Source organism: Oncorhynchus mykiss, chromosome 17, assembly GCF_057628025.1.
Source record: "Oncorhynchus mykiss isolate SJ-2025 chromosome 17, ASM5762802v1, whole genome shotgun sequence".
NCBI lineage: Eukaryota > Metazoa > Chordata > Actinopteri > Salmoniformes > Salmonidae > Oncorhynchus > Oncorhynchus mykiss.
Genome location: NC_143038.1, coordinates 9,688,897 through 9,702,185, shown reverse-complemented (window position 1 = coordinate 9,702,185; position 13,289 = coordinate 9,688,897). Strand labels below are relative to the sequence as shown.

Here is a 13,289-nt window from a genome sequence, read left to right as displayed (position 1 = left end):
CCATATGGATGACCTGATAATGGCAAAGGAGAGAGAGATTATCCTATCAATGTTATACTATAAAGTCCAGTGATTAAAGGATGTGTGTAATCTGTGAAAAAGTTTCCATTGACCAATTACAAAGCATATGTGAGGGGTCAAGTCACAGTAGGACTTTAAGATGGAATAGCTGTAGGCTAAAACATTGCCTATAAAACACTATGGGCTGTTCAATTCCGTTCCTGGAGGGCCGAAACATTAGTTTTTTTGTTTCTACTTAGTAGTTAATTGCACTCACCTGGTGCCCCAGGTCTGAATTAGTCCCTAATTGGAAAGAGAGGACGCAAAACAGAAGTGTTTCGGCCCTCCAGGACCGGAATTGAATAGCCCTGCGACATTCAGTACATATTCAACTGAGGAATAAGTCATGTATGTATTGTATCTTACCAGGTTAGGACACTAGATAGTGGAGAGCATGTTCTCAACCCTGAAATATAAGACACGCCTCCACAGCGGTACATGCAATAGCTTTGGGAGTCGGTAGCCCTGGTCCTGAATGCCGCAGGTACAGTACACCAAGTTGTGTATGTTTAAGCATCAGTTCCCGTAAGGGCTGAAAGTAGAACTAATTTCTTCCCGGTGCGGGACCTCCTATATGTGCATCCATTTGAGTGTGTCCCCAAAAAATGTATGGGCCTAAAACATAGAATTAAATATAGAATCCCAATCCATTTAATATGATCTCTGTGGGCCTAGTCATAAAGATTTGTAATTTTACTTGAAAAATGTATGACCTTTTATTGTGGCATAAACACAACCAGTCATGATGTTTTGATCTGATTGTCAAACAATGACTTCAAAGCTGGGGGCTTATTTATTTTTTATGAGGCATACAAAGTATACAGTATGTTATGGTGTCGGTGTCGGGTGCATTTTCCTGGCATGGTTTAGATCCACTTGTAGAATCTATGCAGAGGCACATTGAAGCTGTTCTGGCAACTTGTGGTGGCCCAAACCATTTTAAGATACTTTATGTTGGTGTTTCATTTATTTTGGCAGTTAGATGTATGGCTTGTGATCAAATTTAATCCACAGTTATTGTTTAGAAACTATTGATCCTCTTTGGCTAAATTATGCTCTCTGTTGTATTTTAAACATTGAGAGTTGTCTCCTGTGGTTGGATAAAATAAATAATAATACTACAATTTGTTTTACCTCTTGGGCTTCCAAAGGGCTTGGGCCCAGCCCCTGACTCACACAATTGACCAGTAAAATTGATTTATTATGCAATTATTATTATTTTTAAGTTTATTAAATCAGTCCCCAGTTACCCACGTGGGCCCCCTACCTCCTCCCCCCATCTGGCGATTAACAGGGCAGCAGGAGCAGGCTGTGTACACTCATTGACAGCGGGCTTCTGAGTCCTCCTGTGGTTGGCGGTTGCAGTAAAAAGAAAGATGGAGTGCATTCGGAAAGTATTCAGACCCTCAACTTTTTCCACATTTTATTACTCAAGCTCTCAGGTTGGATGGGGAGTGTCGCTGCACAGCTATTTTCATGTCTCTCCAGAGATGTTCGATTGAGTTCAAGACCCAGGCTCTGGCTGGGCCACTCAAGGACATTCAGAGACTTGTCCCAAAGCCACTCCTGCGTTGTCTTGGCTGTGTGCTTAGGGTTGTTGTCCTGTTGGAAGGTGAACCTTCGCCCCGGTCAGGTCCTGAGCGCTCTGGAGCAGGTTTTCATCTCTGTGCTTTGCTCCGTTCCTCTTTCCTGACTAGTCTCCCAGTCCATGCCTCTGAAAAACATTCCCACAGCATGATGCTGCCACCACCATGCTTCACCGTAGGGATGGTGTCAGGTTTCCTCCAGACAAGACGCTTGGCATTCAGGACAAAGAGTTCAATCTTGGTTTCATCAGACCAGAGAATCTTGTTTCTCTCATGGTCCGAGAGTCTTAGGTGCCTTTTGGCAAACTCCAAGTGGACTGTCGTGTGCCTTTTACTGAGGACTGGCTTCCATCTGGCCTGATTGTTGGACTACTGCAGAGATGGTTGTCTTTCCATAAGGTTCTCCCATCTCTACAGAGGAACTCTGGAGCTCTGTCAGAGTGACCATCGGGTTCTTGGTCAGTTCCCTTGGATAAAATAAATAATAATAATACAATTTTGTTTCGCCTCTTGGGCTTCCAACGGGCTTGGGCCCAGCCCCTGACTCACACAATTGACCAGTAACATTGATTTATTATGCATTTAAAACATTTAAAAAAAAAAGTGTATTAATCAGTTAACCAATCAAGACAGGGCTCCCCAGTTACCCATGTGGGCCCCCTACCTCCTTCTCCTCCCCTCCATCTGACGATTAACAGGGCAGCAGGAGCAGGCTGTGTGCACTCATTGACAGCGGGCTTCTGAGTCCTCCTGTGGTTGAGGAAAACATTCCCTGACCAAGGCCCTTCTCCCCAATTGCTCAGTTTTGCCAGGCGGCCAGCTGTAGGAAGAGTCTTGGTGGTTGCAAACATCATCCATCGAAGAATGATGTTCTTAGTGACCTTTAATGCTGCAGACATTTTTTGGTACCCTTCACCAGATATGTGCCTTGACACAATCCTGTCTCAGAGCTCTACGGGCAATTTCTACGACCTCATAGCAGGTGCCTTTCCAAATCATGGCCAATCCATTGAATTGACCCCAGGTGGACTCCAATCAAGTTGAAGGAACATCTCAAAGATGATCAATGGAAACAGGATGCACATGAGCTCAATTTTGAGTCTCATAGCAAAGGGTCTGAATACTTTTGTAAATAAGGTATTTATGTTTATGTTTTATAAATTTGCAAAACTTTCTACAACCTGTTTTTGCTTCGTCATTATGGGATATTGTGTGTAGATTGATGAGGAAAACATTTTTTAAATCAATTTTAGAATAAGGCTGTAACGTAATAACATTTAAAAAAAGGGAAGGGGTCTGAATACTTTCTGAATGCACCGTATATTTCTTTTTTTGAAACACATTTTTTAAATATTTTTTTGCTACCTCTTGGGCCCCCCACAGTCCTAGGCCCAGGGGCATCAGTCCCTGTAAACCCCTGCATTAATCCAGCCCTGCTTCAAAGGGCTGTTTTACTAGACTACCTGTGCATGTTCAGCCACTGGCAACATATTTCCAGCCTCCAAACAGTGGTGAATTGAAAGAGACATCTGTTACACTAAACACCAAAAAGTATTATGACATTTGGCATTTGTCAAAAGGGCCCGAATGGAAGTGTCCACTGCTGTCCAAGTACGTCTCGGCGTCAGCCACTCATCTCTGCCTTGGCAAAATGTCTGTGTTTTCGTCAAAACACATCGCAATTTGGAGCGTAGGCTATACCAGACATTTTCAAGTTCATCTGCGAATTGTTATTGCCTCTGATATGCAGCAATGATAAATAATGGTGTAATATAGGAGAGACAGGGGGACCTGATCCTAGATCAGCACTCCTACTCTAAAACCCTTTATGAATACGAGCTCCAATTTAGATCTAGGAGACCAGGTAGGTGCTTTCACTCAAGCCAGCTGCACCACATGAGTCAACTCATCATTGGATTTAAGTGGTTGATTCCCTCCAAGCTAAGTTGGTGAAGTGATTAACTAGTAAAACAGGTGCGGTACATTTGGCACTCCAGTACCAGAGTTGCCTTCTCCTGTGTTAGATGCCTAGCGTGGACAGAGTGGTGAACTTACAGAAGTACTTGAGTGTCTCTTCTATCTGGTCGTGTGTGAGTCCCAGGGCAACCTCCGGGGGCAGCAGAGGAGTGTGGAGCCAGTCGTCGTGGTCGTAGCCAAACATGCAGTCTGCCCGCAGAGTGTAGTTAGGCAGTCCCTCAGACAGCAGGCTCACTATCTCCACCTCACTATCGCCACCTGAACAAAGTTCTGACGGGAGGGAGGGAGGGAGGGAGGGAGTGTATGAGGGTGTGGCAAGGGAGATATGGAAGAACAAAGAGACAGCATTCATCACATTGGATTGAGCGTTCTGAAATCTCCAAGTCTCTGCTGCCCCCCTGAGGCACTGACTGGATGGAGTTCCCATCTAATGTCCCCTGCAATGGTTCTAAGAGACACATCTTCCCACTAGCTTCTAACAAGTGCTGTCCAACATGAAAGTGAGCCCCTTCTCCAATTCCCTACAACCCATCTGCTACATTCATTTACTGTGACCTACCAGTGAGGGTGGACACATCATGGCTTCCCCTATCCACTCTTTCCAGGAGGTCGCACTCCATATTAAGGCCCTCATAAAGGGGCAGGGTCTCCTCATCGAGGCCCCCGGACGCCTCCCCCCTATAAAGGGAGAGGGTCAACAGGGGGTCCAGTGGGGAGTGTGCAGGCCAGAAGAAGAGATGAGGAGGAGATGGAGAGGGATGAGGGTGGGACAGCTTGACTGGGGCCGGGGTGTTCAGGGTGAGGGTGGAGGACTCAGGGTTGGTCTCTGTGAGTGACTTAGGCCCCCTGGTGGATCAGGGAGAAACAGCAGGCTGATCGCACATCTGGTACCAGGGCTGGTCTGAGAGAGGAAGAGAGAAAAAAAATATATAGTGTTGCTAGGTTTCCATCCAATTGGCGACAGATTTTCATGCAAATATTCTAAAAATCTGCATAAAAACACTATGCGCATTTTCCCACCAGAGATGCGTTTCCATCAAATTGACTTGTTGCAGATGAAAGGTGTGTGATGACGTAATGCACATCAAAATACATTTTGCAGTTAAGTTCCCATGTACTGAATAAAAAATACAAGTTAAATGGGTTTCCATCGCATTTTCAACTACATTGACAGGTTTATCACAACAACAAAAAATTGCGTGACATAGCGCATGTGCCAACTCTGGTATTGGCACCTGCTCTCCAGCCAACAGCGTAGATACAGTAGGCTACTGTATCTACGACAAAAGTGCAAGATTATTTTTTATTTGTCAAACGGCAGTCAAGCATTGATGACCATGTCACCAGAATGAGACCTTTGGGTATTTCTTGGAAAGGAGCATCAAGCTCATCACCTTGCACTTTCACCACCCTGTGAAGTTCATCCTAATGTATTTAAATCTGTAGCCTAATAAACTCCATGTGTGACTCCAAGTTACCTTTGACATTATGATTATTATATTCATATTTGCATAAAAAGAGCTTCCAATGACATTTTACGCATAATTAATTTTGCAGACACAAAAAGATCCCACCTAGTCTAGTTTATTTTTGGAAAGTTTTACTGAAACATTTTCTGTTTCCATCAGTCTTGTCATTTCAATGTTTTGATCTGACATGTACTTTACTCGCATAAAAAGGTTGGATGGAAACCTGGTTAGAAAGATGAATTCAAACCGACCATCTTTAATTCACCAACATCATAGTCTTTTACGTTTTAGTACGGAACGGCATAACATTAAATGCTGTTTGACGTTTGAACATGGGAGTGCCATCAAATGAGAATGTATCAAGAAAACCCTCATCCCTTTACTGAAATGTACTTCACCAGTTTTTCCAGGCGAGACACCGAGATGATGCTCTCGTTTTCTATAACAGCCTGGTGAAAAGACATACAGATTTCGGTCACTTTTAAGGACCAGTTGAAAATAAAATTACTTCAGACACTTGAATCACGAATTTACAAGCATCTTAATCTTATTAAAGCCATGTACAGTGCCATGTATGCTCCAATTGTCTCACTAGGCTTGGCCTTTCCCCCAGACTTCTCAGGGTCAGAAAGCTAGAGTTACCCTAGCTACACACAGATCACGTTACAACCGGAGCACAACACACCACCTTATGACATTTAAACCAACACAGTTACTAAACAAATCTTGACGAGGCACAATAAATAGTGCTGTACATTCCAAATGGGACTGCATGCTAAGGCTAGCTGTAACCTGTATGATAGTATTAGGAGTAAAATGCTAATTCATACCGTTTACAAAAGCAAAGAGAAACATGAGTGTCCCTCTTTGTAAGGCATATCAAGTCATCTCTACATGTCTGCCAGGAAATGCTGCGGGGGGGGGGTTCAGGACATTCTAACAATGTCCTAATTGTCACATCCAGTTTTATTGTCATATTGTGGTTGTTAGTGTTTGGATACATCAGACATAGGCAATATCAAGGTCAGTGGTAAAGGACAGTGGATATCATACAATACATTAGCTATGCATTGCAGTCTGAGTCGAGGACATATTATATGAGGACTATTTGGTTAACAAAGCACTGACCGTGCATGTGGGTAGACAAAACATGTGACACACGCATGCACGCGCACGCACACGCACGACGGTAGCCTAGTGGTTACAGTGTTGGACTAGTAACCGAAAGGTTGCAAGATCGAATCCCTGAGCTGACAAGGTACAAATCTGTCGTTCCCCTGAACAAGGCAGTTAAACCACTGTTCCTAGGCCGTCATTGAAAATAAGAATTTCTTATTAACTGACTTGCCTACTTAAATAAAGGTTACATTTAAAAATATATATTAACTCAGCTGTGTGCAGCTCGCCACACACCCACTCAAGAGACAGATGAGAATTACAATCTCTCCTCCTCCTTCCTCCCCCTCTCCAACCTCCTTAATTAACTGAGTGTATTGCTCAGGTCACTCCTGCCACATCCATCCATCCACTCCCTCCACGTACAGCCGTCAGAGGGAGCAGCAGGGTCGTATACATACAGCAGGGTCATACACATACTCTAGGTCTGGCTTTTACTGTATCCACCCCCACCACCAGGATGCTTAATGTCTGGTAGTCCTGTAGCATGTCGTGTCTATTGACAAGAATGATAAGTAGTACTTGTGTTTTCACTAGAATACTAAATAAGGGTGCATGGATGCAATCCAAAATATCATGTTATTATACAATTATAAAATGTCTTATTCCTACGTCTTAAATGACAAATTAAAAGATAGAGGGGAATCAATTGGCATTTGGTACTGGCACTCAACTAACCTGCAGCACACAGCCTCACACACAAAACAAATGGAGCATGCCCATCCGTGCGTACACACACACACACACACACACAAACAAACAAATGACATGTCATATTTACATGCTGCCAAGGCCAAGTTGGCAGGCATTGTATTGTGGGTCTATTAACTACCCAGCCAATCGCAGCCTTGTATCCCATTTAGAGGGGGTCACCAGTGAGTATGGTTATTGGCCATCTCCCCTTCTCTTTCTCTGTGTGGTTGTCGTTGGGCCAGGCAGAATGCCAAGGGAAAGACCCTGTTACGCTGCCCAGTGTGCCCACTGTACAACCCTGGGCTCCACTAGGCCCTCGTTCCGAAGTCTGCCAGCAAATTAACAGTCCAGAGAATCCACAGGAACTGTGAGAAAACAATTGTCCAGTTCCCTAGACAAACTCACAGTGGGGTGCGGAAGACTGGGCCACTAAGGACAAAGCCAAAAACGTCTGATCCCTGAGGGTGTGTTCAGTACAGTATATTCATAAGGATATAATCAAACACACAGGCTATTGTTTTTGTGTAGCCTACACAAGTTACTCTTGAGAAATGTGGAATGAACAGCAATATGCACAGCAGTGTGCTACGTGGTTTAACTCAAACAAGGAAAGTTACTTCAATCTGAATGTCAAGGATCGCAAACGGCTTTCCTAACGTAAATGAGAAGTTAAAACGTTACCTTAAAGTGTTATAGTTGCATAGGGCCGTTCATCCAAGATGAGCAGCGCCAAAGGTGAAGGAATAATAAGGAGACTTTTCAGAGGGAACTTCAATAAGCCACGTATAAAAAGTGTAACTCTCTGACTCTAACAATGGATGTCCTTCTGAGTCCGACTGACCTTCCAGAGGACTCGCGTTGAACTCGTAGAGGCCGGTTGGAAGAGCCCGTCTTTGGTGCTCTTTGGCCGTTCAGAAGGGGTGTGTACGTGTGTGGAGTCACACACGAACGAGAGAGGAAGGAAGGGCAGACGAGGGTGTTACAGAAAGAAGCGAGGGAGGGAGGGGGTAGAAAATAGACAGATAGTGACGGTTGAGGAGGGAGGAGGGACACTTGCAGGGTACAGTACTTAGGAAAGTGGGAAGGGAAGGGGTAGGAAAGAGGGCACACACTGAGACGGCGAGAGGGGGCACAGGAGGGAGGAGAGGGGCCCTTGAGAGAAGGGTACTTAGGAAAGAAAGGGATGAATGGGTTTAGCCTGTCACCACCAGACTGAATAACAAATCAGAATTTGCAAACCGGCTGAGAGGGAGAAGCTTGTCAAATGCAAATCTCGCCTCTAATTGGCTGAGAGGGCCAAGGACTCTGGACCCATGGTCGCCCGGGCGACAGTTCGGTCATGTGACGAAGCCCGTAGGGATTTTATTCAAATGGTAAGTACGTAATTATTCAACTTCAAGGTAGAAGCTTTTACACAAACCAGAGAAAGGCTCTGTACTAAAATGGGGCAAGATTTACAAGACCTTTTGCACTAGAGTGAAATCTGCACCTTTTCCCCCAGAGGGAACAGGAAAAGCTAGAACAATCAAAGTCAAACCATTTAAGACTTCCACATAACAACAAGAGGAAAGTACACCTCTGAGATCGCTTTAGTAAATCTAAGCCAGATCACCGCCCCACACAAGCTAATATACAATGCATCAGTGATGAAACTTGTTTTCTGAACCCAGACAGGGTTTCCATCCAAGAACGTCAACGCTCTTTCACTGAGGGTGTAACTGACCCCATAACTGGCCTCATTTACATCAAGCAGTGCCACACAGTCCATTACTGTGGTGGCCAGGGAGGGCAGAGTGGGCACTATGGGATAATGAGATCAGATTGATAGGTAAGTAGATAAACTAGTGCTTGAACGATACCCACCATTTCATTATTTAACACTGCCATGAGATAGTAGCGTATATAGTCTCTCCTGATAGGCTGAACGGCCAGCATGCACATGAAATGTAGTTCTGGGTGACGAGATTAGAGCCTTTCTAATGATTGTGGTTCAGGCTAATTATACTGGCCTCATTTTGGAGTGATGCTCCCGTATGGCCGTGTCTAGACTTGACAGTTAATGCAGTTTTTGTATTCGGACTATGGAGTTCTGATCATGGAATTCCGAACACATCATGCATCTACACTAAAATGTGTCCACCATGTCCACATTGTGTCCAGATTCCCTTTTAACGCACTATATTAAAATGCCAGACTACATTCTGCAAATGGTAGAATAGGCTAAATATGATAACACAACAACTAGCAAAACTAAAGGGATTACAAACAGGCGAGCATAAGTTTAGCCAAAAGAAAATGTGTTTTTCTAACTATTAACTAGCCGGCTAGCATTTGAGGCCAGCAAACATGCTCCTCACACACTAGGAACATATTTCCTCCAGCGTTATAATGAAAAGGTGCCTCAGTACCAAAACACACGTTTTCTGGAGACTTATGGGCGGAGTGCTGATGACGTCACCCACTGTGTACGCTTTAGGTAGCCTGATTGCATCCAGACTGAGGAGAAACCCGCCCACAATGCATCCCAGACCACAGTGAGACTTTTATGCATCTAGACCCGATTTTCGTATTCTGATAGCAGAAACCGCATGTAAGTGTCAAGTGTAGACATGGCAATAGAGGTGCCCCCCAAAATAGAACAGGTAACATTAGTTCCTACTAGGTAGGCCTTCAAACTAAAATTGCGGGAAAGACACCAAAAACCCACCAAACCTCTGAGAAAAGACAATAATTAGTCAACACACTATACTAATAAAAAGCAGAAAATTAACTATTAAAATAGTCGACGGCCTATGATCCAGAAGGAGTAACAGGCCTGAGTAAGTAAGTAAATACTATACACATCTCTGGAGCCAAGCAGCCAGACAACATGGGTTGAGGAGGGTGAGGAGTATGCAGAGACATTTCAAACAGCTGAACTGATGAGATGACCTTAGCCACTGTCTCATGGTCAGAAATAAGCTGCTGTGTTGTATCAGTTGAGTATCTAGAGACAGTGTTCACTCCCCAAACAATAAACATTGCCTACGAGACCTTCTGCACGCTTACCATGGCTGAACTGCCTTCACTACAAAACCTGATTCATCAAGTCACAAGGCAATTACGACTAAATTATATCTCAATTTAAAAAAGGTGGACTCGGCGAAATGACGTCGCCACGAGCAGCACCGCAGATATTGAGATAAGTGAGATGCAAGACTTCGCTCTCACACAGTATCTGCACGGGTTCGCATCATGCTGTTAAAGCGTGGTAGACGGGGCACCAAAACAGCCTCACACTTCAACGCTCTCAGTCGTTGCGGAAATTGGCCCACTGTGCTGTTAACTTTCTGCATCGACATCATATCGCTGAGCCTACCTTTAAAGTAAACAAAGTTTTCTGATTCCAATACAAAAAAACTAATTCAAGCTTCTCAGAGGACGAGGAACTCTTTAACCAGATTAAAACCGCTGACAAAGTCAACGCCCCTGTAAACAGACTGCCGTGACATATCAAAATACATTCATACACCAAAAACAAGGTTACTCTAAAGTACAAAATAAACAAGAAAAATAGAAATTGCAAATGGAAAAAAAATAGCTGTCACTTTGTGCAAAGATTCTAAATTAATGTGTGGTTCAGTTGGTAGCTTGCAACGCCAGGGTTGTGGGTTCGATTCCCACGGGGGACCGGTAGGAACAAGTATGAAAAAGTATGCACTCACAACTATAAGTCGCTCTGGATGAGAGCGGCTGCTAAATAACTAAAAATGTTTAACACAATCTCTTTTTTGAAGACAAACTGACGCACACCATCCCATCCAACAGATGACACCACATCTATCACACCCTGTCTACATAGGTATTCTAACAGACGCTTAGCGCTCACTCCTATAAAGCAACGTCCCCCCAAACTAGAGGTCGATCGATTAAAAATCGGCACGGCCGATTAATTAGGCCCGATTTCAAGTTCATAACAATCGGTAATCAGGATTTTTGGACGCTGATTATGGCCGATTACATTGCAATCCACGAGGAGACTGCGTGGCAGGCTGACCACCTGTTACGCGAGTGCAGCAAGGAGCCAAGGTAAGTTGCTAGCAAGCTTTAAACCTATAAAAAACTATCAATCTTAACATAAACACTAGTTAACTACACATGGTTGATGATATTACTAGTTTAACTAGCTTGTCCTGCTTTGCATATAATCAATGCAGTGCCTGTTAATGTATCATCGAATCACAGCCTACTTCAACTTCACCAAACGGGTGATGATTTAACAAAAGCACATTTGCGAAAAAAGCACTTTCGTTGCACCAATGTACCTAACCATAAACATCAATGCCTTTCTTATATTCAATACACAAGTATATATTTGAAATCTGCATATTTAGTTCAAATAAATTCATATTAGCGGGCAATATTAACTAGGGAAATTGTGTCCCTTCTCTTGCATTCAGTGCAAGCAGAGTCGGGGTATATACAGCAGTTTAGGCCGCCTGGCTCGTTGCGAACTGTGTGAAGACCATTTCTTCCTAACAAAGACTAACTAATTTGCCAGAATTTTACATAATTATGACATAATATTGAAGGTTGTGGAATATAATAATAATATAATATTCTTTCACTGAAAGAATAAACGTTTTGTTTTAGATTTGACCATATTAATGACCTACGGCTCGTATTTCTGTGTGTTTATTATATTATAATTAAGTCTATGATTTGATGTTTAATAGAGCAGTCTGACTAAGCGGTGGTAGGCAGCAGCAGGCTTGTAAGCATTCATTCAAACAGCACGTTCCTGCGTTTGCCAGCAGCTCTTCACAATGATTGAAGCACAGCGCTGTTTATGACTTCAAGCCTATCAACTCCAGAGATTAGATCGGCAATACTATAGTGCCTATAAGTACATCAATAGTCAAAAGGTACAGTGCCTTGCGAAAGTATTCGGCCCCCTTGAACTTTGCGACCTTTTGCCACATTTCAGGCTTCAAACATAAAGATATAAAACTGTATTTTTTTGTGAAGAATCAACAACAAGTGGGACACAATCATGAAGTGGAACGACATTTATTGGATATTTCAAACTTTTTTAACAAATCAAAAACTGAAAAATTGGGCATGCAAAATTATTCAGCCCCCTTAAGTTAATACTTTGTAGCGCCACCTTTTGCTGCGATTACAGCTGTAAGTCGCTTGGGGTATGTCTCTATCAGTTTTGCACATCGAGAGACTGAATTTTTTTCCCATTCCTCCTTGCAAAACAGCTCGAGCTCAGTGAGGTTGGATGGAGAGCATTTGTGAACAGCAGTTTTCAGTTCTTTCCACAGATTCTCGATTGGATTCAGGTCTGGACTTTGACTTGGCCATTCTAACACCTGGATATGTTTATTTTTGAACCATTCCATTGTAGATTTTGCTTTATGTTTTGGATCATTGTCTTGTTGGAAGACAAATCTCCGTCCCAGTCTCAGGTCTTTTGCAGACTCCATCAGGTTTTCTTCCAGAATGGTCCTGTATTTGGCTCCATCCATCTTTCCATCAATTTTAACCATCTTCCCTGTCCCTGCTGAAGAAAAACAGGCCCAAACCATGATGCTGCCACCACCATGTTTGACAGTGGGGATGGTGTGTTCAGCTGTGTTGCTTTTACGCCAAACATAACGTTTTGCATTGTTGCCAAAAAGTTCAATTTTGGTTTCATCTGACCAGAGCACCTTCTTCCACATGTTTGGTGTGTCTCCCAGGTGGCTTGTGGCAAACTTTAAACAACACTTTTTATGGATATCTTTAAGAAATGGCTTTCTTCTTGCCACTCTTCCATAAAGGCCAGATTTGTGCAATATACGACTGATTGTTGTCCTATGGACAGAGTCTCCCACCTCAGCTGTAGATCTCTGCAGTTCATCCAGAGTGATCATGGGCCTCTTGGCTGCATCTCTGATCAGTCTTCTCCTTGTATGAGCTGAAAGTTTAGAGGGACGGCCAGGTCTTGGTAGATTTGCAGTGGTCTGATACTCCTTCCATTTCAATATTATCGCTTGCACAGTGCTCCTTGGGATGTTTAAAGCTTGGGAAATCTTTTTGTATCCAAATCCGGCTTTAAACTTCTTCACAACAGTATCTCGGACCTGCCTGGTGTGTTCCTTGTTCTTCATGATGCTCTCTGCGCTTTTAACGGACCTCTGAGACTATCACAGTGCAGGTGCATTTATACGGAGACTTGATTACACACAGGTGGATTGTATTTATCATCATTAGTCATTTAGGTCAACATTGGATCATTCAGAGATCCTCACTGAACTTCTGGAGAGAGTTTGCTGCACTGAAAGTAAAGGGGCTGAATAAT

General features: G+C 43.4%; 1 protein-coding gene across 30 annotated transcripts in view; it reads right to left on the bottom strand.

Annotated features, from left to right (window-relative positions):
* Window positions 1-13,289, bottom strand: part of LOC110493606 (trafficking kinesin-binding protein 1) — a 46,597-nt gene that overhangs the window by 27,433 nt on the left and 5,875 nt on the right. For 25 of the 30 annotated variants that reach the window (XR_016487731.1, XR_016487729.1, XR_016487727.1 and 22 more), the window contains 2 exons: window positions 4,183-4,524; window positions 3,702-3,893 (listed from right to left, as the gene is read on the bottom strand). Coding sequence is in view for 18 of the 30 variants with exons in the window: in XM_090204734.1 (XP_090060860.1) it covers window positions 3,702-3,893; window positions 4,183-4,243 (253 nt within the window). In the remaining 12 variants the exon portion in view is untranslated. Of the gene's footprint in view, window positions 1-3,701; window positions 3,894-4,182; window positions 4,525-7,642; window positions 8,176-13,289 lie in introns of those variants that run through there. The other 5 variants (XR_016487730.1, XM_036949594.2, XM_090204736.1 and 2 more) reach the window with 1 other exon arrangement.